The following is a 21424-nucleotide window of genomic DNA, read 5'->3' as shown; positions in this document are numbered from 1 at the left end:
GGCCTGGATTAGGTAGACAATCAATGAAGATCCAAGCTTGGCCCGACCAATTCCAAACTATTCTGTTCTCCCACAAATCGTTCGTCTAGCCGATCAACGCCCTGCTTCTCAACATGCTTCCCCCAGTAGACGAGTCCGTTCTGCAGAATAACCCCCAATTCGCATCCCTCTACCACACCCTCACCACCTCCATCCTCAACCCAGACGGGTCGACGAAGAATGACGCTCTCCAGAAGGAACGCGAAGCTGTTCGCGAGGTAAGTCACATCCTAGACGATTAGCTACGATACTCCTGGTCTCTCTACCACGTAATATGCTGACGTCTCCCGTCTAAAGGAGCTGAGAACTCACCGCCTAAACCACGCAAAACATCATCTCCTCGCCCATGCCATCGCAACAGCAACACCCCCCGAACCCCAAACAACCCGCGGGACCATAGGACAGCAACGTCCAAAACCCCGACAACAACAAGCCGACCTCCCCGAACCGCTACTAGATCTCCTCCTCCTCCTCCCGCCGCTCCTCGACCCGTCATCCCCGCCCCTAAGCAGCGAAGAAACAGCCGCCCTACTCTCCACCCCGCCGCTCTCCGACCTCGACACCCTCCTCCCGCAGCTCGCGCCCATCATCGCCTCCTCGCTGCGCGACTCGGCCATCTCGCTCGCCCGCGTCGCCCACCCCGCCACCAACCCGAGCTTCCTGCACCGCACCATCCCGCGTCTTGCCCAGGACGTCGCCGACCGCGTGAAGGCGCTAGAAACCTCCCGCGAGGCGCTCGTCAAGGAACGCCTCGCGCTGACCCGCGACGTCGCGGCGCTGCTGCGGAAATACGCCGAGGCCATGGCCCTGCTGATCCGCTCGCTGGAGGGGAAACACGGCGTCATGGCGCGCAGCGTCGAGCTGAGGGCCGCTGAGGTGGCGGCTGAGGCGAGGAAGGCGGAGCTGGAGGCGCGCATGGCAGAGTGCGACGTCCATGCTGACGTGTATCCCCCCGAGGCCGTGCGGGCGCTGCAGAACTACAATGCGCATTTGAGAGACGCTACCCTGCGGATGGAGGAGAGTATCAGGGGTCTGGAGAGGGAGTTGGAGAGGTATGGGGTTGGCGTGGACGGGGCGGGGGGGAAGGAAAGCCGGATGAGGGAGATGGCTAGGGCGAAGAGGGAGATGGAAAGGGAGATCGAGGAGGTGAGAAGGGATTTGGAGAGGCTGGAGAGGGCTTGATTTCACGGTCGTTGTCCATTGTGGGACGGATTATCGACAAATATTCTAATGTTGTCATACAACCAAGAGAGAAAGGGAAGCTTGTAGGTCCTTTCTAGGGGTCTTTTCATCTTCTTTCCCTTTGTCCACTCTCTCTTCAGAATGTTCCATTATTTTCTAAAAGACTCGCAGGCTACAAAATTTGCATCCATGGTATCATGACTTACGACGCCCATGTTTTAACACTCTCAACACTTTAGGTTTTACCTTCCCATTTAACTTCCCAGCCCTCATAAAAAAGACAAGAAAACCGCTTAACCCTTGACCTTGTAGATGGCCTCGGCCAGACGACCGACATTGTCCGAAGTGATGCCGGAGACGGAGATGCGGCCGTCGCGGGTGGCATAAACGCTAAACTCCTTGGCCAGCTTGTCCATCTGCTCGGCCGAAAGGCCGGTGTAGGCGAACATGCCGATCTGGCTGGTGATGTGGGACCAGTCGTGGGAGGAGCCGAGGTTCTCGAGGTTCTGCTTGAGGAGGGCGCGCATGGTGATGATGCGGTCGGCCATGCCCTTGACCTCGGCGAGCCACTGGTCGTAGAGGGCCGGGGTGTTGAGGATCTCGGCGGCGATGCGGGCGCCGTGGACGGGCGGGTTGGAGTACATGGGGCGGACGAGGATCTTGATCTGCGAGTCGATGCGGGCGCGCTCCTCGGGCGACGAGGCGACGACGCTAAAGGCGCCGACGCGCTCGCCGTAGAGGCCCATGTTCTTGGCGAACGACTGGGCCAGGCAGAGGTCGTGGCCCTCGGCGACAAAGTGGCGGAGCGCAAAGGCGTCCTTGTGGATGTCGCCCGAGGCGAAGCCCTGGTAGGCCATGTCGAAGAAGGAGAAGTGGCCGGCCTCCTTGACGGCCGCCGAAATCTCGCGCCACTGCTCCGGCGTGGGGTCGACGCCGGTGGGGTTGTGGGCGCAGGCGTGGAAGAGGAAGGCGGAGCCCCGGGGCGCGGCCTTGATGTCGGCGATCATGCCCTCAAAGTCGAGCCCGATGGTGTCGCGGTTGTAGTAGCGGTACTTTTCGACCTGGAGGCCGGCGTCGCTGAAGACGGCGTTGTGGTTGGCCCACGAGGGCGTGGGGATGTAGATCTTCTTCTCGCCGGGGAAGAAGCGCTGGAGGAAGGCGGCGCCGATGCGGAGCGCGCCCGTGCCGGAGATGGACTGGGTGATGGCGAGACGCGGGAGGGCGGGCGAGTCGGCGCCGTAGGCGAGCACGGCGGCCGCCTTGGTGAACTCGGGGACACCGGTGATGCCGGCGTACTCCTTGTTCAGCTTTTCCTGCACGATGGTCTGCTCGGCCGCGCGGACGGAGGGGAGGACGTAGGGCTTGCCCTTGTCGTCACGATAGGCACCGACGCCTGGGGATTGATCGTCAGCTGGTAGCCAGAGGGACGAAGAGAGGAAATCGTGTCGTACCAAGGTTGATCTTTTGCTCAAACTTGTCGGCCTTGAAAGCTTCGGTGATACCTGGAGGGAGTCAGTCAGGAACAATGAGCAGGATCAGTAGAGTAGTAGAGACAACCTACCAAGAATGGCCTGAGGGAAGGGAGGAGAGGTTCTTGTCAGCATTATGATCCAGGACACTGCACTCGAATTGAGGCCAGAGGTATTCGATCAACTCACATCCTATGAGACAAACGTTAGTAGTTGATTATTAGACATGATTGCTCCCATTTCTTTTCATGTTTTTCTTCTTTTTTCTTTCCAAGGAGAATCCAGCGATGGATAAACTCACAGGAGGGCCCTGGGGAACATTGGCAAAGGTCGAGCCAGCCCGCAGCGCATTGAACGGCAGGGCAGCCGAGCGGCGGACAGCAGTCCGCCGAATAGCAGTGCTCAGCATAGCCTGCATTGTGTTTCTTGGTGGACGGTGGACGATGGACGACAGGTGAAGGTGGGAGTGAAGGAGGTGGAGAGCAAAGGAGGTTAGATTGGGAAGAAGAGAGTGTGGGAGAAGAAAAGAGGAAGAAAAAAGACAGATGCGGTGACACTTTTCTCAGTGTTTGTTGCAACTTGTCAGTTCTTTTTTTTCCGGTCCCTGTACGTACGAGTCGTACAACGGAGGTCGGTCTGCTACTAATCAAGCGGTACCTGGACAGCAAATAGGCTAAATGTCAAAGTCCACAGTGCATGTTGGGGGTACCAATGCGGTGTCGTTTTGTAGGCAAATCAGTATGGCGGTGGGGGTTAGCCAGTGAACGTGCACTGTGGAAGTGACTAAAAAGTGTGGACACCTGGAGTACGTGGGATGTTGTCCGGGGTCGCGGCTTCACGGCAGGTGGAGCTGGGATGAATTGTGGTCTGTGATTGGTCCGCTTCGAATTTCCCCATGTGATGTGGGTCTTGAGTGTTCCGTTGCGCGGACACTGGGACTTGGGACACGCATGTGGTCGGTCGATTCTAGGTGCGAAAATCGGAACTCGGCCAAGTCGCAATGTGCTTCGTACTTCGTAAGACGGGTAAACTGATGAGCCAACTTTACGCCGGTGGTTGTTCGAGACGAGGAACAGAGCCAACTCAATCACACAAAGTCGTCGAGACTCAATCACAAGTGCAACAGTCCGGTGTAAGTTGACGGCATTTTCCATGACTTTGGTTTATATACAAAAGGTCATGTCATGGGCCTATATACTGTAGATGACGTAAGTCCATCCAAAATTCCAACACACAACTTTGCTCGCTCATGAATTTGTAGTATTGCGCAATATCATCCCATCAGTAGCGCGCACGCATCCGAAAATGTCGTCTGTCGTGGTGTCGACCCAGTCCTGTCCTGTCCAGCCAGCACCTGAATCGATCCCCACGGTCCCTCATGTCATTTCAGTTCGTTTGGTTATTTGTTCTTCTCGTGTATTCCCAGAAACCTCTACGCAAAGAGGGGGAGCTCGCCCTTGGCCTCGGCCTCCTTGACGGCAGCCTCGTAGGCGGCGACCTTCTCCTCGTAAATGGCAACGAGGGCATCGTGCTCCTCCTGGGTCTGGTCGTCGACGGGGACCTTCAGGCGGCCGTCGGCAGCGGCCCTGTTGGCATCACTGCCACCGAAGGCGCGGACGGCCGCGTAGTAGACGTCGGCGAGGGCCCTGCAGACGGCGCCGTGGCCGTTGGTGTTGCACTGGTAGTAGAGGCTGGGGGGGTGTTAGTTGCTTCACCCAATGCAGTGGCTATCTAGCGAAAGCACCATCGTTTCATGACAGAAAGAGGAAACCTACTCATCGCGGAACTTGTTGTCGATGCGCAGCTTGTTGTTCGAGGTGAAGCGGGACTGGGCGCGGAAGTTGTGGTAGCCAAAGTCGTGGCGGTGGCAGGCCGGGATGAAGGGGAAGCCGAAGGGGTTGTCGGGCGACGAGGTGCAGCCGTCGGTGGTCCAGATCAGGTACGAAGGGTTCCTGTTGTGGCGGTGCGTGGAGAAGCTGGGGAGGCTGATGCTGAACATGTAGCTGTCGACAATGGCGGTGGCGCTCTGGCGCTTCTCCACGGGCGACGCCAGCGTGGCCGGGAGGAGGGCGAGGGCGATGGCGGTAGCGGTGATCTTCATGGTGGCTGATGTGGCAGGGAATTTGTTTTGGGAAACAAACAAGAAAGAAAGGAAGAGAGGGAGAGGATCAGATGTGGCTAGAGGGACGACTGTTGGGTTGGCTGGGGCTGAGGGAGAAGAAGACGGGCAATGATCATGGAGAGGATCGTCGGTCTTTATACTCCATCGTAGTTGTCCCGCTGCCTCTACAATCCATAATCTTCCCCCGCGACCAAGTCGGAGCGGTGCATGGAGGGAGAGGGTTACGGAGACGATCCAAGACAAGAGTGCATTTCCTGTGATCGACCATCTTGTCTTGCTCTCTCCGACCCGCCATGTCAACGAGGGCCGTCCCACGACTCCCACCTGCCCAAGTAAGCAAGTGCCGGGATCCATGTTCCTGCAGGCCAGCTTCTCGATTTCCCCGCCGGCATTGGGGAGCTATACTGAAAACGGCAGTTTTATGGAATCTCTTTGAGAAGGTGACCGGGCCTCTGGGTGGTATCGGTCCTACCCCACGACCACGTTAGGCCGATCCGGCGCCAGCATTGGACGGTTCGAAATCAGGGGCAGCTTAATACAACGTATGGCATGCACAGCACGGGTCAGACACCGCAAGTTTGGGACCCGAGGCCCGCGCCAAGGCGGCGGAGAGGCGAACGGACGGTTATTTCGAGGCTGGATGGAGGGTAGTTTGAACTCGCGGGCTGGATGGGTGTCTTAGCCATGGTGAGCGACGTGTCTGACAGGAACGGTATGCGTAAGAAATAGCCGTCTTTTGGAGGTATGAAAAGTGAGACTCGCGTGAGCCACAAAGAATTGAGGGTGAGCCGGCGAATCCAGAGATCAGTGAAGCTTATGCTAGGCAAGTTGGCTGCCACGACATTAGTGTAGTTGCCCTGTAGGCTGTTTCCCCCCCCACTCTACCTTGCCCATCTTATCCAGTCTCTTCTCCATACGACTCTGTAGATACCGATTCCAATCGGTACGTTGTATGGTAGGCGTGGGCATGTGATTCGACTTCACGATCCAGCGCGCTTCCTTTCCCCATGTGGGCACGCGATCGGCAGAGCACTCCAGCAGAATCAAGCTTCGAAGCTTTTGCCGACCAGTAGGAGTGCGTCACCCGCAACGGGGCCGATCGAGAGTGGAGGTGCAAACTGCCGTCGATCGCCTTGTCTGGTCCTCTCCACTTGGTCCGGCGGCTTGCTTTGGCTGCCTTTGGCTGCTGGTGGCTGCTGATGGCTTGATTTGGCAGTGGGGCGGCACCTGAACACACACACACATCTTGGCGAGGCGAGACCTTGATGGTGACCGCTGGTGCATGAAGCGCGGAGGAGATTCTCGAAAAGGAAGCTCACCCTGCCGTGTCTCATTTGCCAGCTCTTAAGGGATGGTAAAGGACTGCGATGGTATGAGGGGAGGTGAGGGGTATTGCGCTGTTAGGCAGGTACTACCTCGACATGTACGGAGGGTAACGACTCCCGTACCTTACTTACAACGTACATATAAAAGCCCACGTGCTCTGGCTTTGGGCAGGTACTCGCCCCGGTCCTCTCACCATGTGCACTCGTCATGAGTACCTAGGTACTTTAGAGAATAGCCTCGTTGTAAACTTCTCCCTTCCACCGTCCATTGCCAAGTCAGCTGGTGGAACGTGAGGACCAAGAATCTACAAAAGATCCGAGTGATCGCAGAGAAGCCATTGGCAGACTCAGGACAGCACACACCATGCATACCTACTACCCTTTTCGAGGCAGCTACCCAAGGGCCAACACCGGCTGTCCCGTTTCTCCTCTACTCTGTATATGACCAGAATGTGCGTTGTCCTTCCAGGAAGCCATACGTGGTATATATATATAAATCATCAGATCCCGGCCGCGGAGGCCAGTCGGCAGTCAAAAGTCCGGTGATAAACAACCTGGGAATCATTCAGACATTACAAAGTACGTACATCATCTATACTTATCGTTATTCCTCGTACCGAGTGGACGCCGCTCATTTCACCTTGAGAACCGCCTTGCCAAAGTTCTTGCCCTCCAACAGCCCGACGAATCCCTCAGCGGCCTTATCAATACCCTCGGTGACGTGCAGCTTCGCCTTGAAGGAGCCGTCGGCAATCCACTGCTGCATCTTTTTCTGGTGGTCCTCGGCATAGTCGGGGCCAAATCCGGGATTGAAGACGAGGAAGCCCTGCAGAGTGACGTTGTTCCTGATGGCCGCCATGAGGTTCCTCGCTCCACGCTGCTCCTCCCTCGGTTTGTTGTAGTCTGAGATCTATCAAAGAAGTGTCAGCAAACAAGATCATGCGCTGCCAGTTTTCTTTTCTTTTCTTTTCTTTCTCTTTTTTTCCAACTTACCATCCCGCAAATAGGAATTCGGCCGTCCATCTTCATATTCTCCAGCGCGGCTTCGAGGTGGTCACCGCCGACGTTCTCATAGTAAATATCGATCCCGTCAGGGGCCAGCCTCTTGAGCGCATCAAACGGGCTCTCCTTCTTGTAGTTGAAGCCCGCGTCGAAGCCCAGCTCCTTGGTGATAAACTCGAGCTTGGCATCCGACCCGACCGACCCGATCACCGTCAGCCCCTCGCGCTTGGCCACCTGCCCGACCACCTGCCCCACAGCCCCGGCCGCCGAGCTGACAAAGATGGTCTCGCCCTTCTTGGGCTTGCCAATCTTGTACAGCGACGACCAGGCCGTGAGCCCCGGCATGCCCAGGGGCCCGAGGAAGAGGGCCGGGTCGAGCCCGCGCGGGTTGTCGAGCTTCCGCACCATAGCCTCCTTGACGTTCTCGACGCGCGCGTACTGCGCGATGGGCACAAAGGCGAGCACCGTCTCGCCCTCGCCAAACTCCGGGTTGTCGCTCTTCAGCACCGTCGCCACGACTGTGTTCTCCATGCCCTTGCCGAGCTCAAAGGCCGGGGCGTACGACTTGACGGTCGGGTCGCGCATCTTGCCGCGCATGTACGGGTCGAACGAGGCGTAGAGGATCTCGAGCACCAGGCCGCCCTTGGGAGCTGTGTCGATGTCGGTCGGCTGGTCTTCCACGGCCAGGTGCTCGCCCGGCACCGGCACCCCGGTGGGGATCTTTTTGAACACGAGAGTCTTGTTCGGTGCCATGGTTGTTCTTTTTATTGTTGAGTTTCTTCTTAGTTGGTATTGTTGGACAGAGTTGAACTAAAAAGAGCTTGATGCCAAGGTGAGTAGACGCAAGAGCGGGCAGATGTCAACCGTCTGGAAGCGGCCATCTTATACCGGCTCTCGATTCAGACAACGCAGTAAGGTCCCCGCATTTCCATCATCATGCTGCAACTTGTCGCATGCCTCGGCCCAAATCTGCTGCAGAGTCTCGGCCCCATCCAAAAAAGACAAAAAGCGCTGTCGTCACGACCATGACATCATGTTCTTCGGCACCTTCTCCCTAAGGCCGGCACATGTTCCCATTTCATCGCTGCGGGGACCGTTGGATTAATAACACGTGGAGGAGAAATCTCCGAAAAAGAAGGTAAAAGAAAGAAAATGGCATGAAGACTCGACGTGATTAATAAGCAGTCAAGCCAAGAGACCGTTTCGCGATTCCTATTGCGGCATTTACATTGTACATGTACATATATGAACATCATCCCTGTTCAGTGGATACCAGTGACGCCTCAGCCGCCGATTTGTCCCACTCGTTCCGTCAAGTCGGAAAGATTCCTCCTTTCCATTTTTCGGATCCAATTTTCTTTTGCCCATTCAAAAAATCTCAGCAAAAGTCAGGCCGTTCATTCTGTCGATGGGGGCTTCTCCGTCATCCCCTGGCCGACATCTTCGCGTTGCTTTCCCTCCTGGCCGCCGTCTTCCCCCGGTCCAGTTGCACTCTCCGCCTCGGCCTCTCGTTTCTTGAAGATGTTTACGCTGGGCATGGATGCCTTGCCTAATGCCGACACAGATGTTGGCATCTTAGGCATGGACGGCATGGACACGTTGGTCGGCATGGACGGCATGGACACGTTGGTCGGCATGGATGGCATGGACATACTGGGCACATGCACCTTGTTCGGCCACCAGTCCTTGGCCCCTTGACCGGCTTGCTGAGCGACACTGAACAGGTACTGCATGTACGTCCTCTTCCTCTCGTTGACCGTAGTTGGTTCGCCAGAACCCTCCCCGGCGCCCGTGTCAGTCGTGAGCTCCCCCTGCCCGTCCTCGGGGAGAGGCACCAGGGATGCAGCGGCCGCAATATCGACGGGCGACTCGTCCGGGAGATCGTCCTCTCCCGTCTCGGCGGGCTTTACTTCCGTTGCCGCCTGGGCTCCTGCTTCCACACCGCCTTGCTCGGTCAACGTTTTCGACAAGGTCTTGTCGACAACGGCATCTTCCTCCGTCTCTTCGGGGGGCGCTTGGCGGAATTTGGGGTCGTCCACGATGGTTTCTTCAGCCGAAAACCATTGCACCACCAGCTCGGCCGCCTCGTCCTTCATCTTCTCGTAGCCGGTGTTCTTATCGGGACGGAACATGCTGAGGTGCGCCTGCAGCTCGTCCGCCGACCCACGCATGATGCAGCGCGTGAAGAGGGCGTTGGCAGGCTGCTCGGCCTCGGGCACGGCGCAGAACGTCCGCTCGGGGACAAAGTAGCCGCCGCTCCAGTACCCGTTCTCGCCGAGCGAGATGTAAAAGTCCCGGATGCCGACGCCCTTGAGCGCCGCCATGCGGTCCAGGCGCCGGCCCAGCTCCTTCTGCTTCATGAGCGTGCCGACAAAGGTGAAGTGGTCCGACAGCCAGGCGAACGACCGCCCGACGTTGCCGCGGTTGATGTACGCCAGCCCCTGACCGAGCGTCTCCACCCCCTGGCGGTACCCTTCGACGACCGACTCCCTGTTGAGGTTCCTGACGCTCTTCACGCCGCGGATGATGGCCTCGCGGTTCATGTACGCCAGGACACCGCCCGCCGCGATGGCGCCGATGGTGCCCGTCCGGACGGCCACGAGCTGCCACAGCCTCCAGTTCCGGCGGGACGACGAGGATGGCCCCGGCACTGTAGAGGACGAAGAGCTCGCCAGGGACGCCGCCGACCCTGCCGCGCTGACTGCGCGCTGTGCGGTGAGCCCGCTCAGGCCGGCGGGCGCGGCGGCCCCCAGGGCCGTCATGACGTTGAAGACGCTGCTGACTTTTTGGTAGTTGGAGAAGGCGCCGTAGACGAACATGGACCTGGCGAGGCCGTTGTAGGCCGTGTCGAAGGCGAGGATGCCTTGAATTAGGGGGAATAGTGGTTGGTCCTCGCTCTGGTTCTGGGCCCGTTGGTCGAGGGCGAGAAAGAGCGCATCTGCTGCGACAAAGCCGCTGCGAATCGGGTGGTTAGACTTTTGCCCCTACTGACTTGCATCGGAAGAGCGCCCCTGCGTGAGCTAGGAAACTTGAGCTTACCCCATGGAATGTGCGACGAGGATTACGCCAACGTGTCTGTCGTTGGGAGGCCAGGGGTTCTCCAGATTGGCCTTTCGAATATCCATAACCTTTTCCTTTAGCCTGGAAAGAGGGGATATAAGCGAGCGAGCATGCAAGAGAATCATGGGACCGGAAGGAAGAGTGATGCTCACCATTCCAGGAACTTGGCGGTAGCTTCTACCAATTCTCCTTTGGTCTCATACTTTGGGTAAACGACGGACTCGACGCGATGAGCTGGGAGTTGACGTGCGACCTTCCTTTTGAGTTCCTACACCAAAAATGGCTTGTGTCAGAGGATTCCTTTTCGATACAGTAACCCAAGCAAAAGGCCCGGAACCTACATAGGGAAAATCCTTGAATGTGTCATCGGTTCCCTTTGAGATCGTTAGAAAGTGCATATATTCTAGGAAGACTTGCACTGCGACCCTCTGACCTTGAAGCCGTGTATGAAGCAGAGGAGGAGAGTTCGTGACATTGTGACCAGATGTGGCAGAGGGTGAGAATTGACGACGAGATTCAAGAATTAGCGACGGAATGGGGGACAAATAGGCGACAATGGTGGGAAACACCAGCGCCTACAATAGATGTTGTTTCCTCAGTCGATGCCAATAGTATGACGAGGCGAAGTTTGTAGGCGAAGTTGGTAATTAAGAGGTTGGTTGCGCCTGGCATGTGATACCAGCCACACTTGCGAAGGGCTGTGGCAAATGCGTGGTCGAGCTCGACGTCACGTACAACGTATAACGTCATTCGTTCGTTCTGACAGTTTGGAATCTAATAAACCACGAGTTAAACCACCCGAGTAGCCTGGTACGAAATACAGAGAAGTACACTAGTGACGAAGGCATGATCCTCACAATCCGGCCAGCCTAAAGAACTGGGTCCTGTCTATTATAAGGCTGGAAGCCTAATAGCGACTCTAATAATTCCCAACAAGTCGAAATTCTCTCTTCTTTGTCTCGTCATTTTATTCTCACTCCTAATCGGGTTATTTAGGCAAAAGAAAAGAGGCCGACGTCTTGGGTATTCACACGCCTTATTGACGAGGATGACTATTAACCGTGATAGAGCGATAGGACACAAATGCTGGCAGCTGTGACATATGCTCTCCCATTTCCTTGAAAAGAATACTAAACATTCCATGCCATGTTCATTCTCCTATAATGGGCACGCTACTTTCCCTTCCTGGAACAACTGACAATGCTTTGATATCAAGCTTCAAGACATTCGGCCGAGTGGTTTGGGCACTGTACGGAAGTGTTCCGTACAGTGGGCTGTACATACAACATACAGTACAGGACCAAGCTCCGCTGGCCAACCGTTAGCTCGTTCATATTGGCGACTCATTTCGCTACGGCACCAGACCCGGTTTGGCCATATCAATAGCACTCGGTTATAAGCCAATCGTAGGAGGCGTACTGCTGGACTAGTCCCAGATAGGGCTGTCGCCTTATCGTCTCCACATTTCCGACCCACCTGCCCCTTTCTGTCACCGAACCCGTTGGTTGGCCCTGTCTTGGTAGCCCGCCCGTTTTTCTTGTCCCGATGATCTTTTTCCTCTTTCTTACTTCGCACTCCTCTTCACTCAACCTCATCGTCGCTCACTATTAAGCTACCGCCGACAAATTTCGAGGCCTACGAGGCCACGGATCGGCTGTTCTTATTATTGTTTCTTTTGACTGCTGGTTTCATTATGCAATAGTTGTTGTTGTAGCCGCTCGTTTTCTCGCCAGCAAGTCAACACCATCGTCACTCGTTTCATCAATCCTTCGCCTTCGCATTCGCAATGGCGTCCGTTCGTTTTCCCTCGTCCCTCCTCACCCTCGCTTCCGTTTGGTTCCTGTTCGCAACATGTGCCTCTGCTTTTCTCGAGATACCCTTCACCAGACGGACCGACATCGGCCATGCCTCGCCCGAGAGACGCCGCCAGGTGCAGACAGGCACCCGGTTTGAGCAAGACATCGCTTTTGGTTACGGGTTCCAATTCGTCGCCAATGTCTCGGTCGGCACGCCGCCACAAGAACTCTCCATGCTCGTTTCTTTCGACAGCCACGAAACCTGGGTCATGGACATCGCCACGTGCGGCGATGGCCCGTATTCTTCCGTCAGGTCCTGTCACCTGGGCTCCTTCGATCCCAACGAGTCTGACTCGTTTCAACGCATCTCTCGCGATTCACTTGACGCGTACCTTCCGGACGGATCGTGGGTCGAGGGCGATCATATTTTGGAAACCCTCCAAATCGGCTCCGCAAAGGTAGCCAACACTACCCTGGGTCTCGCCCACGAAGCCAGTTCGTACTTGTCCGTCAATGTGCTGGGTCTCGGCTACAACACCGTCGGCCCATCCTTCTTGGATCTGCTGGAAACCGAGGGCCTCATCAACTCGACCGCCTTCAGCGCCTGGCCCACCACCGCCAACGCCAGCGAAGGTTCCTTGCTCCTGGGTGCCATCGATACGAACAAGTTCAGCGGCGACATCCAGCGCTTCCAGGCCTACAAGTACGCCATGCAGTACACCGGCTTCTACGCCAAGATTGGTTCCGTCAACGGCTCTAGCTCGGACGACGGTGCCCTCGAGCCCATTGTCGACGCGTCCCTGAATTCCGATCTGCCCTTTGCCGGCATCAACCCGACGACCATGATCACCAATTTGCCCCTGTCCATCGCCCAGCCTATTTGGGACCGCGCCGGCGTCCTCCTCGATGGCTATTCTTCTGGGGGCGAAGCGGTTATCCCGTGCGCCCGCGCCTCCTCACTGACCGGTCGTGTCTCCCTCGAACTCGGCGGCGCGGGGGGATACATCCTCACTGCCAACCTGCGTGATCTCGTCATTCCCCAGGATATCTATTCATACGAGTACTTTGCCTACTATGACGACGATGACTGGGAACTCGATGGCGAGACCATGTGCGCCTTCAGCGTTCAGAACATCGACACGGACTACTACAACGAAGAAAATGGCCACTGGACCATCGGGAGCTATTTCCTGCGCGACACCTACCTCGTTTTCGATCTCGCCAACGAAGAGGTTGGCATGGCTCCTGTCGTCAGGAGCTCGGGCTCCGACGCCACCCGCGCGAACATCGTCCCCTTTGCCAGCTCTTCGGCCACCATTCCCGAGTCTACCAAGGTGGGACAGTCTTGGTGCTGGGCCTATCAGGACTGCGATGATGGCAACTCGGATGGAACCAGATATAGTAACGACGATGGGTATTATCGGTATTCTGACAGATCGAGAGACAATACGGGGCTCGCCGTCGCCGTCGGAATCGGCGCCGCTGTCGGCTCTATTCTCCTCGTGGGACTCCTCATAGGCATCTGGGCCTTCCGACGCTACCGGAAGATCAGAAAGGAGGAGCTGGAAACTGGTATCATCAAGCACCCTGACGGCATCATTCTCGTCGACAAGAACGGAAAACCGTTGACCTTGAGTGAACCGAAGGAGCCCGACGCTCCAGACTCGCCACCCCTACCTCCCAGGCCGGCCGCTACCGCGAGCACCACGAGGGCATCGCGGAACGATTCGCGTCGTGCCGCAACAGTGCTCCCGCCCATCTCCGAAGACACGACCGGTCTTGCGATGCCCACCCCACAGGCCGGGCAAACCGAGATGGCTGGTGCACTCCATCCCACCAACGACCCAGCCACGTCCGCCGGCAACACCGACGACCGCCGCATCAGTCCTGTGAGCTCTGTGCAACCCATAGGCGACGTCCCACCGCACGCCATCATATCGGATTCTCCGGCGACGGAGGCCCAGCCCTCTGTCAGCCCCGAGTCGTCGGCTGACCCCCAGTCTTCAACAGCGCAGCAAAGAGGGACGGAGAATCCTGACGAAACTGGGGTGCCCAGGATACCAAAGCCATCTACGCAAGAATAGTCTACCACTTATTCGTAATTACTTCTTCTAATACACCCTTAATACGTTCCTCAAGGCGTCTCGCCTATGGGCTCTACCACGCCTTCCGGACTCTGATACGCGGCCTTCCGTCTTGCATGTCTGGTACTTCCATCTATATTCTGACTGTCCTAGCCTCCTTTTCTGTGAAGACTGGCACGACATTTTGGCCAAGTCGCTCTATTTACAGGAGAGCACCGATGTATGCCATGAGAGGAGCTGAATTTCCAACGACCATCGAGGCTCTACCAACTTTTCTGCACTGGCCCAATCGAGAACAGGAGCGGACATTCAGTTTTATGTACACGGGAAATAACCCAACTTTCCAACCGGCTAGAACACCACATCTCAACATGAAAACTGATCCGTCTCCCACGCGGCAAGACAGCCGCAAGACCGGAAGATTGGTATCATGGACGCCTTCCGGATAGTCATCTTCCTCCGTAATCCGACCTTGATACCGAGGTCCGATTGCTCCACAAGCATGCCGAGCTACAGGCGTCGATACTGGCGACGTCAAGTATACCGTGCTGTCGCCGGTGAGCGTGTCGGCTGCACACGATTCTCGGTGTCTGGGTCGACCCAGACGTAGTCTTCGTGGCCGTTTTGTAACCCGTCCATGTCGCCGTACTTTCTCCTGTCGGCTTGAGCTTGGTCGACCTATGGCCGATGTTTCTGCAGACGTGCTGGTAGGGCCCGTCTGTTGAGCCACCCGAGAACGAACCAAGACCAACTGCAAGGGCAAGACGGGCCCAGCCCGGCGACCACCGCATAACCTACTAAGCGCAGTATAGTATCCTCTTTGGGACACGTCTAACCAGGCAAAGCAGCCATCTGACCTCTGGATCTACGATGACCAGAATTTCTGCTAGTAACCCCCATACCGCGGCCCAACGACGGCCCAGTAGGCTAAAATGCGTCCCAGTCGTCCTCAAGAGTTGCTCTTCCTGTTACTGTCATGGCCGCTGATACTGTTTTTCATCTATTGCACTCAAACTATATACGAATCGACCGCTGGGGAAACATGACTGATTTCTATGTAAAGCGCCACCGTCCCCAGTATATAAGGTATGTTACGTTATCAGCCTCAGGTTTCTGAAGCTTGTACAAGGATCGTCGCCATCGTCGCCATCGTCGCCAAAGGGATGTTCAGTGACACCGAAATGGCCGTCCAGTCATTCGTCGTTCAACTCGTTTCTCCAGATCTACGTGTCGCGACACTGCATGCCTCCGTGGACCCAACGCCTATTATCATTACTTGTGGCGTCCAGCGCCCCATCACCTAGCGGCTTCCTCGGCCTCCTCCTGTACTTGGTCCTCCGACAACCTCGGATTCCTCAACGCCAGTGAAAAGCAAATCATAGGCACGCAGAGGCAACAAGCCGTAATGCAGAGGAGTCTTTGGACATGACTATAGCTATCGATAATGGCGCCTCGAATCTCTCCGCCAACGGGATAGTCCGGCACAACGGAAAATGGCGAGTCGTACACGGCCTGGGCCAAGGTCGCATTAGGCTGGAAGGCCAAGTTGGATTCCAGCGCCGGGTACAGCGTCTGCGTCCAGATGGCGCCGGAGACACAATTGCCAAAGGCACTACCGACGTTGAAAAAGGAGAGGTAAAGGCCGGTGATGATGGCGACGTGCTCGCGGGTGGCCGAGGCCTGGATGGACGCCTGGGTCGGGTAGGCGAACAGACCGCCGGCCAGACCCAGAAGGACCTGGCCGGCGACGAGTCCCGTCTTCTCCCGGACGGAGGCGCCGCCGGGGAAGTTGATGAGGATGCCGAGGGCCGCCATGAAGATGCACGTCCCCCCGACGATGATGGACTTGAGCCTCCGAATCTTGTAGATGATCAACCCGACCAGGATGCCACTGACGACGCCGAAGAACGAAAAGAAGGACGTGATGCGCGTGGCCGACTCGATGGAAAAGTCGAAACTCACCACGAGGACGGTATACAGGTAATTCCCCTGGACGTTCCAGGCAAAGTTGAGGAGGCTCCGAACGGCCAGGGCGGACCAGACGCCGCGGTCCTTCACGAGGTGGAACGGTATCAGCGGCGTCTCGGCGCCTTTCCTCTCCCACAGGACAAACAGCGGGAAGCAGCAGAGGCCGATGGCGAGCGGGACGAGGACGCCCGGGGACTGCCAGCGGCTGACCTTGCCGCCGGCGACGGTCAGCGGGGCCAAGGTGAAGGAGAAGGCGGCGACCAGGGTGACGAGGCCGACGGCATCGATGCGACGGAGGACGGCCCAGTTCCATCGGGACCGGGAGGGGGGAGGCCGGCAGGAGTTTTCGTCGGCAGCGATGAGTTTACCTCTAGCGCGCCGTTCTATGGAGAATAGGATGGTAAGAAGGGGGATAGAGGCGACGGGGTAGATGATGCACCACATGCCGATGCCCCAGCGCCAGGTGGTGACGCGGAGGACGGCGGAGGTGACGTTCCCGCTAATCCAGGTGTTGACGATAAAGGGGACGGCGGGGACATAGCTAAACAGGACGCGGGAGCGCATAGAGGAGACGTCGGCGACCAGGACCTCCAGCAGCAATATGATAGCAGTGTAGCCGATCTGGTAGAGGACGGCGCCGAGGCAGAAGGCCTCGACCGAGGTGGCGGTGGCCTCGATGGCGGTGCCGAGGGTGTACAGGACGGTGAAGAAGGCCACGGCGTGGAAGCGGCCGAGGGCGTCGGAGAGGGTGGCGGCGGTGGGCTGGGAGGCGACGGCGACGACGCTCCGCAGGACGTTGATGGTGGAGTGGTACGAGTGGAGGGAGAGGCTGGAGGTCGCGTAGGGCTGGTAGGTGGAGCGGACCTGGCTGTCGAGGCCGTAAGTGTAGCCCACGAGGAAGATGGCTAGGTAGAGCCAGGCGCGTTCGGCACGGGTGAGCTGTGCCGAGACGGCGGCGGTGCGGCGGACGCCTGCGTGGGCTGGACTGGAATCGGTGCTGGATTGGTGGATGGAGGGGGTCGGGGTGGGCGTCGTTGTGATCAGGAGGGGGGTGTCCTCCGCTGGGTTTTGCGCGAGGTGGGCGGTGGTGCCCATGATGGGCTGTGTGTCACCGACTGAAGTTGTTACGTGCTCGGTTGGGTATAATATGCGGTGAAATCGATGGCCTCTTCATGTGGCTTGAATGACAACGGGGGGTATTGATATCATCTGGCCAGCGATGTTGATTGCGAGAATGGAGGACGGGAAAGGGCCATTCGGCGGGGTGGCGGAGGAAACTGAATGAGCGATTTGTCTGGGCGCTCGAGAAAAGGAAACGGGGAAGAGTCGGGTCGGAAAACTGGTTGGTTCCAGCAGTTTGCCATGCCCATTCTGTGGAAACCGAGGTTCCATTTAGTTACAGGGTACGGGGAGAGGACACGAGGCTATTCGGATGCACTGACTGGGTATTGGATTCTGTTTCTGAGGGTGATGTTGGGAGGTTGTTCATGGAGGAAAAGGTAGGGAAAAAATAGGGAAGAAATCGGCCAACTTTTGTGAAGCGGCCCCAGCCGAAAATCGGCTTGGGATCATGTGCAGGAGCCGGCAGGGGGTGACTGTGATTAAGACTGGCATGGGTGAACGGCCAAACGGAGATTCCCAGCAGACGGAGAAGGGGGCCCTGAAGTGAAGTGAAGTTCCCTTGACTCTGAGCATCCACTGACACTTATCGGGACCGACTTATCAAATATGTTGCCTTTTTCTAGGCCAACATGTCAAGTTCCCACGAGATTTACTGCTTCAAAGGATTGTAACGAGGGGTCGGTGGTCAGATGGGTCAAGAAGTGCGAGGGTCGGGTGACGGGACTGGCGGTGATTGCATCTTATCAGATCAGATGATAATCCCGTGGCCCCACTAAACTTCCGGGCCTTGCGAACGGCCCGCTGTTTGATTGTTACGTAGCGTGGAGCGAAATGAGCATAGTACGTAATGGTATTCTCGCAAGTGGGTCATGAAGCGGTCTGTGCGAGTTGTGTATGTTGTGCTTATTAATGCTAATCCCGTTGTGCAAATATACTGACTAATCCGGCCTCGGCAACCTTCCCTATTTTGCTCAGGAGAGCCGTCTCTTATTCCAGTTCGAAAAAGGGAAATCAGCGCAAATCACAATCTAAGGTTCCGAGACTCTTATGTTTGTCATGCAGATCAGATCCTCGACTAGGGAATGGGACCTGGCAGCAGGACAGGCAGGTTGTTTACATACTGACAACTGTTTTTACTATATTACATAGTACGACTAAGAAAATGAGGGATGCACTTCCCAAGACGTTCTCTTACTTACACGCGATCGCTCCGGATCTGTTTTCTCTTGCTATCGTGGTCCAGATAAAGAAGGGGAAGCGTCGATTCCTCGCATCTTTGTTACACTGTCTTGGTTTCCTTTTTACTCTAGACTGTAGCCACCTACCTACCTAGGTCTCCACGTTCCCAATTCATGCCACCCGCATCCCGTTTCTTAACGAGAGGCATAATATCACAGATTCCTCATCATCGCACGTTTGTTTGCAGCACACATCCTGAATGAGATGGAGATCGGGAAGCATGAAAACGCGTCCTTATCATCGTCTCGCGCAGGAGCCTACATTGGTCCAAGGCATGGGCTTCAGCCGAATAGCTTATCACCATTGCGTTTGGGATAATGCACAATCAACACCTGATTTCCCATGATGTGCGCAACGACCTGCCCGTTATTTTGGTCTTCCTTGGCCAGACAGAGTCAGGAGCATCGCAGGAAGGCCCATGAAAAACAAGGTTAACACGTGGATTCCACAGTTTCTTAGGCCAACAGCGATACCAGGCTCTTCACAACGCGACGGACCTTGGTAGTAGGCCACCTTTTGAGGTTAATCACCCCGACGGCAGAGTACCGTTCTATCCGAATCCGCGAACATAAGTCTACTATTAGGCATGAAAAAGGCAAGGACAGAAAGACAAGGGAGATCTCCAAGTCTCTCGGTGGCGCTCCGCGTTGGGCCCTCTAACGTTAACCATTGATGCCTGGGCTGGCTTCTGGCTTGCTTCGGCTGCGAGGCAAAGTAAGCAGCCCAGGCTATAGTTATCGGGAAACCGAAGGAAAGGCAGCGACTCGGAACTGAAATGATGGCGAGCCGCCAATAAGAGAATTGGTCGGGTCGCCTTTCTCGGAAGGCCTTTTGGGTACAGGTAAGAAATCGGGCGTTTCGTTGGCCCTTGGGTGCTTCTTCCGTCCAAATCCAGCACCACACGTACCGTGTCTGGTACACAATGTACAATACAGTACCACGTTCATAGTCTGCGCACCCTACACGGTGCAATACAGTACGACGCTCATACCTGTCTACGCACCCTACACGGTGTGTACGTTGTACAGTACCTAGGTACATACCTAGGTATCTACCTACCTACGGTACTACGCTCACACTACCTAGTGCAGAAGGCTTGGGCGCGCTAGCAGACGTGTCGCACTGCCATAGCGTCCACCTTGCAGGGGTTTCCCATAGACCCACACCACTAGCCAGGCACAATGACATAGCACTTGGGTGCACACGCGCTATATAACGCGTCGTGTCGTAGCAATCCGGGGTGGATATGGTAGCTGGCACTTGAAACCGTGGGATGCCTCGTCGTCGTGGGACACTGAGAGTAATTAAGCCTCGCCAGGTCACAGGTGGCGCTGATTTAAACCGAGTTGGACAGAATGGAATTTATCATATATACGGTAGACGCAGTAGAGAGGAGAGGTATATACATGGCCCGGGTGATAATGAGATGATGGGCGGGTACTCTGTGCGACAGTGTACCTCCGCCTCGCGGTGAGATAGTTACAGCACCAATGTAGCATGGAGCGCCCAGTACATACAACGTACAACGTATGTACATAATCGTTACCCTCACGCATATAGAGTCCTCGTTTCCTCTACACGTGTACCGGTACGTGCAACGTGCCTTGGGCATGTATGTACCTATGTACATAGTATAGTGTAATACGTTGTACACCTCACATCCACCCCTCCCCCTATCCTGGTCGGGATCCTCTCATGCAGCGCATCACAACCACTCCCCTTCTCATCCACCCCCACAACTTGTCGACAACTCATCCCCTTCCCACCCTTCCATCCTACAAAGTGATTGCCTGTCCAGATCAAGGTACTGGAGCAGCTGATATTCGATTCTTACGGGCTACGCCTTTTGGTCGTCCTCGCCTTGGCCCACCCCTCTCCTGTATTCTTACTGTACGACAACCTTATACAGCCGACGGCGACAAGCATAGCCTCCTCGCTCGCTTGACCTATTACCCGATGAGCGTATCCTCGCATCATCTTTAAACCCACTGGGGCACGTTCTTCAACCCTCTCTGGGTATCTCGTCTCACCTGTCTTTGAAATACCTTTGTTCCTGAACAGACACATCGGTCCTCCATCTGCGCCATCTCCTCCTAGACGTTGTCACTGTCAGCTCGAGGAAACTCGAACGAAACAGAGACTCTTTTATTTTTATTATTTTCTTATTCTCCTGCTTTTACTTTTCTTCATTTGTTTGGGCCACTGGGAGACCACGATCATACGCCTACGTCCATTTCCCGTCTACCCACACGCCGGTCATTGCTCCTCATCTCGACCCGTCTGACAAGGACCGTCGAGATGGAGAGTCAGATAGCCGGGGCAGCGCCAGCGACGTTCCGGATGCAACGAAAGCCGTCCCAATCTCTCCAGATGTCGCCCTCGTTTTACTATGCTTACAACTCCAATGGCGGATTCGCCCCCAACAACGCCCATGGCACGCATTCGGCAAGTCAGCACATGGGCAGGATCGGGGCACCTGTATCCACAATACGGGCTGGCCTGTCTCGTAGCCGGTCATCTGCGGGCTATGTCTCGACGGCATCTACCATGAAGGTAAGAAAAGAAGAAAGAAGGAAAGAAGAAAGGAAGAAAAGACGAAGAAAAAAAAGCCTCTCACTCGTGCGACTCCATGTCACTGACAAGTCTCCAGGATGACGACCTCGCAATGCACCAACCTGTAAAGCGTGCGCGTGTCATGTCACAGCAAGACATGGCCTGGCCCGCCGTGCCTACAGATATATGGCCAAGAAGCATCTCCAGCGGATCCGACTCATTCGACCTGAACGCCTTCCCCGTCGCCGACGGTTCCTGGGTTCCCCCACCAGCCACCGACCCTGCCAACGCCAACATGCACGTTTTCACGTCATTGCAACGGGCTCCGTCTGGAGGCCCCAACGTCGGCATGAGTCCCGAGGAATTCCTCCTCAGGGCCCAGGACGACGGCCTTTCTTCGCCGGACCTCATCCCTCCTCCCCGACAGGACTTTTCGGGTTTCTACGGCAACAGCCGAGGCTCC

At 56.2% G+C, this 21424-nt stretch overlaps 8 protein-coding genes across 8 annotated transcripts; 2 read left to right on the top strand and 6 right to left on the bottom strand.

Moving 5' to 3' along the window:
• Positions 1 to 113: 113 nt before the first annotated feature.
• Positions 114 to 1221, top strand: ACRALDRAFT_1072091 (uncharacterized protein; the record flags this gene model as incomplete). The annotated part of the gene is made up of 2 exons (XM_071017934.1): positions 114 to 257; positions 337 to 1221. 2 exons carry the CDS (start codon positions 114 to 116, stop codon positions 1219 to 1221), a joined length of 1029 nt encoding a protein of 342 aa, XP_070872442.1.
• Positions 1222 to 1514: 293 nt separating this feature from the next.
• ACRALDRAFT_2111040 (uncharacterized protein) lies at positions 1515 to 3108 on the bottom strand (the record flags this gene model as incomplete). The annotated part of the gene is made up of 3 exons (XM_071023506.1): positions 1515 to 2614; positions 2673 to 2723; positions 2988 to 3108. The coding sequence occupies 3 exons, from the start codon at positions 3106 to 3108 to the stop codon at positions 1515 to 1517; spliced, it is 1272 nt and encodes a 423-aa protein (XP_070872441.1).
• Positions 3109 to 3752: 644 nt separating this feature from the next.
• ACRALDRAFT_1065284 (uncharacterized protein) lies at positions 3753 to 5563 on the bottom strand. Its single transcript, XM_071017124.1, has 2 exons — positions 4466 to 5563; positions 3753 to 4381 (listed from the first exon to the last, which is right to left on the bottom strand). The coding sequence occupies exons 1-2, from the start codon at positions 4789 to 4791 to the stop codon at positions 4123 to 4125; spliced, it is 585 nt and encodes a 194-aa protein (XP_070872440.1). The 5' UTR covers positions 4792 to 5563; the 3' UTR covers positions 3753 to 4122.
• Positions 5564 to 6230: 667 nt separating this feature from the next.
• On the bottom strand, positions 6231 to 8081 carry ACRALDRAFT_1082976 (uncharacterized protein). Its single transcript, XM_071019384.1, has 2 exons — positions 7131 to 8081; positions 6231 to 7047 (listed from the first exon to the last, which is right to left on the bottom strand). The coding sequence occupies exons 1-2, from the start codon at positions 7890 to 7892 to the stop codon at positions 6769 to 6771; spliced, it is 1041 nt and encodes a 346-aa protein (XP_070872439.1). The 5' UTR covers positions 7893 to 8081; the 3' UTR covers positions 6231 to 6768.
• Positions 8082 to 8318: 237 nt separating this feature from the next.
• ACRALDRAFT_1065286 (uncharacterized protein) lies at positions 8319 to 10681 on the bottom strand. Its single transcript, XM_071017125.1, has 3 exons — positions 10352 to 10681; positions 10179 to 10280; positions 8319 to 10094 (listed from the first exon to the last, which is right to left on the bottom strand). The coding sequence occupies exons 2-3, from the start codon at positions 10262 to 10264 to the stop codon at positions 8537 to 8539; spliced, it is 1644 nt and encodes a 547-aa protein (XP_070872438.1). The 5' UTR covers positions 10265 to 10280; positions 10352 to 10681; the 3' UTR covers positions 8319 to 8536.
• A 34-nt stretch (positions 10682 to 10715) lies between these two features.
• On the bottom strand, positions 10716 to 11165 carry ACRALDRAFT_212518 (uncharacterized protein; the record flags this gene model as incomplete). Its single annotated transcript, XM_071023898.1, has 4 exons — positions 10716 to 10919; positions 10998 to 11031; positions 11057 to 11068; positions 11134 to 11165. The coding sequence occupies 4 exons, from the start codon at positions 11163 to 11165 to the stop codon at positions 10716 to 10718; spliced, it is 282 nt and encodes a 93-aa protein (XP_070872437.1).
• Positions 11166 to 11282: 117 nt separating this feature from the next.
• Positions 11283 to 14079, top strand: ACRALDRAFT_2021800 (uncharacterized protein; the record flags this gene model as incomplete). Its single annotated transcript, XM_071020071.1, has 5 exons — positions 11283 to 11294; positions 11416 to 11456; positions 11498 to 11567; positions 11640 to 11795; positions 11914 to 14079. 5 exons carry the CDS (start codon positions 11283 to 11285, stop codon positions 14077 to 14079), a joined length of 2445 nt encoding a protein of 814 aa, XP_070872436.1.
• A 1296-nt stretch (positions 14080 to 15375) lies between these two features.
• ACRALDRAFT_2110302 (uncharacterized protein) lies at positions 15376 to 17142 on the bottom strand (the record flags this gene model as incomplete). Its single annotated transcript, XM_071023465.1, has 1 exon — positions 15376 to 17142. The coding sequence occupies one exon, from the start codon at positions 17140 to 17142 to the stop codon at positions 15376 to 15378; it is 1767 nt and encodes a 588-aa protein (XP_070872435.1).
• Positions 17143 to 21424: the final 4282 nt, after the last annotated feature.

Source organism: Sodiomyces alcalophilus (genome assembly GCF_042370955.1).
Source record: "Sodiomyces alcalophilus JCM 7366 unplaced genomic scaffold ACRALscaffold_7, whole genome shotgun sequence".
In the NCBI taxonomy this organism is placed as follows: domain Eukaryota; kingdom Fungi; phylum Ascomycota; class Sordariomycetes; order Glomerellales; family Plectosphaerellaceae; genus Sodiomyces; species Sodiomyces alcalophilus.
Note: the sequence above shows the minus strand (reverse complement) of the source record. Positions and strands in the feature narration are given on the sequence as shown.

Coding starts and splice junctions, on each gene's coding strand:
- ACRALDRAFT_1065284 (XM_071017124.1), bottom strand. CDS start 4,791: ATGAAGATCACCGCTACCGCCATCGCCCTCGCCCTCCTCCCGGCCACG. Junction 4,382..4,465: donor GACAACAAGTTCCGCGATGA/GTAGGTTTCCTC, acceptor ACACCCCCCCAG/CCTCTACTACCAGTGCAACA.
- ACRALDRAFT_1082976 (XM_071019384.1), bottom strand. CDS start 7,892: ATGGCACCGAACAAGACTCTCGTGTTCAAAAAGATCCCCACCGGGGTG. Junction 7,048..7,130: donor GAATTCCTATTTGCGGGATG/GTAAGTTGGAAA, acceptor CTTCTTTGATAG/ATCTCAGACTACAACAAACC.
- ACRALDRAFT_1065286 (XM_071017125.1), bottom strand. CDS start 10,264: ATGGATATTCGAAAGGCCAATCTGGAGAACCCCTGGCCTCCCAACGAC. Junction 10,095..10,178: donor CTCGTCGCACATTCCATGGG/GTAAGCTCAAGT, acceptor CCCGATTCGCAG/CGGCTTTGTCGCAGCAGATG.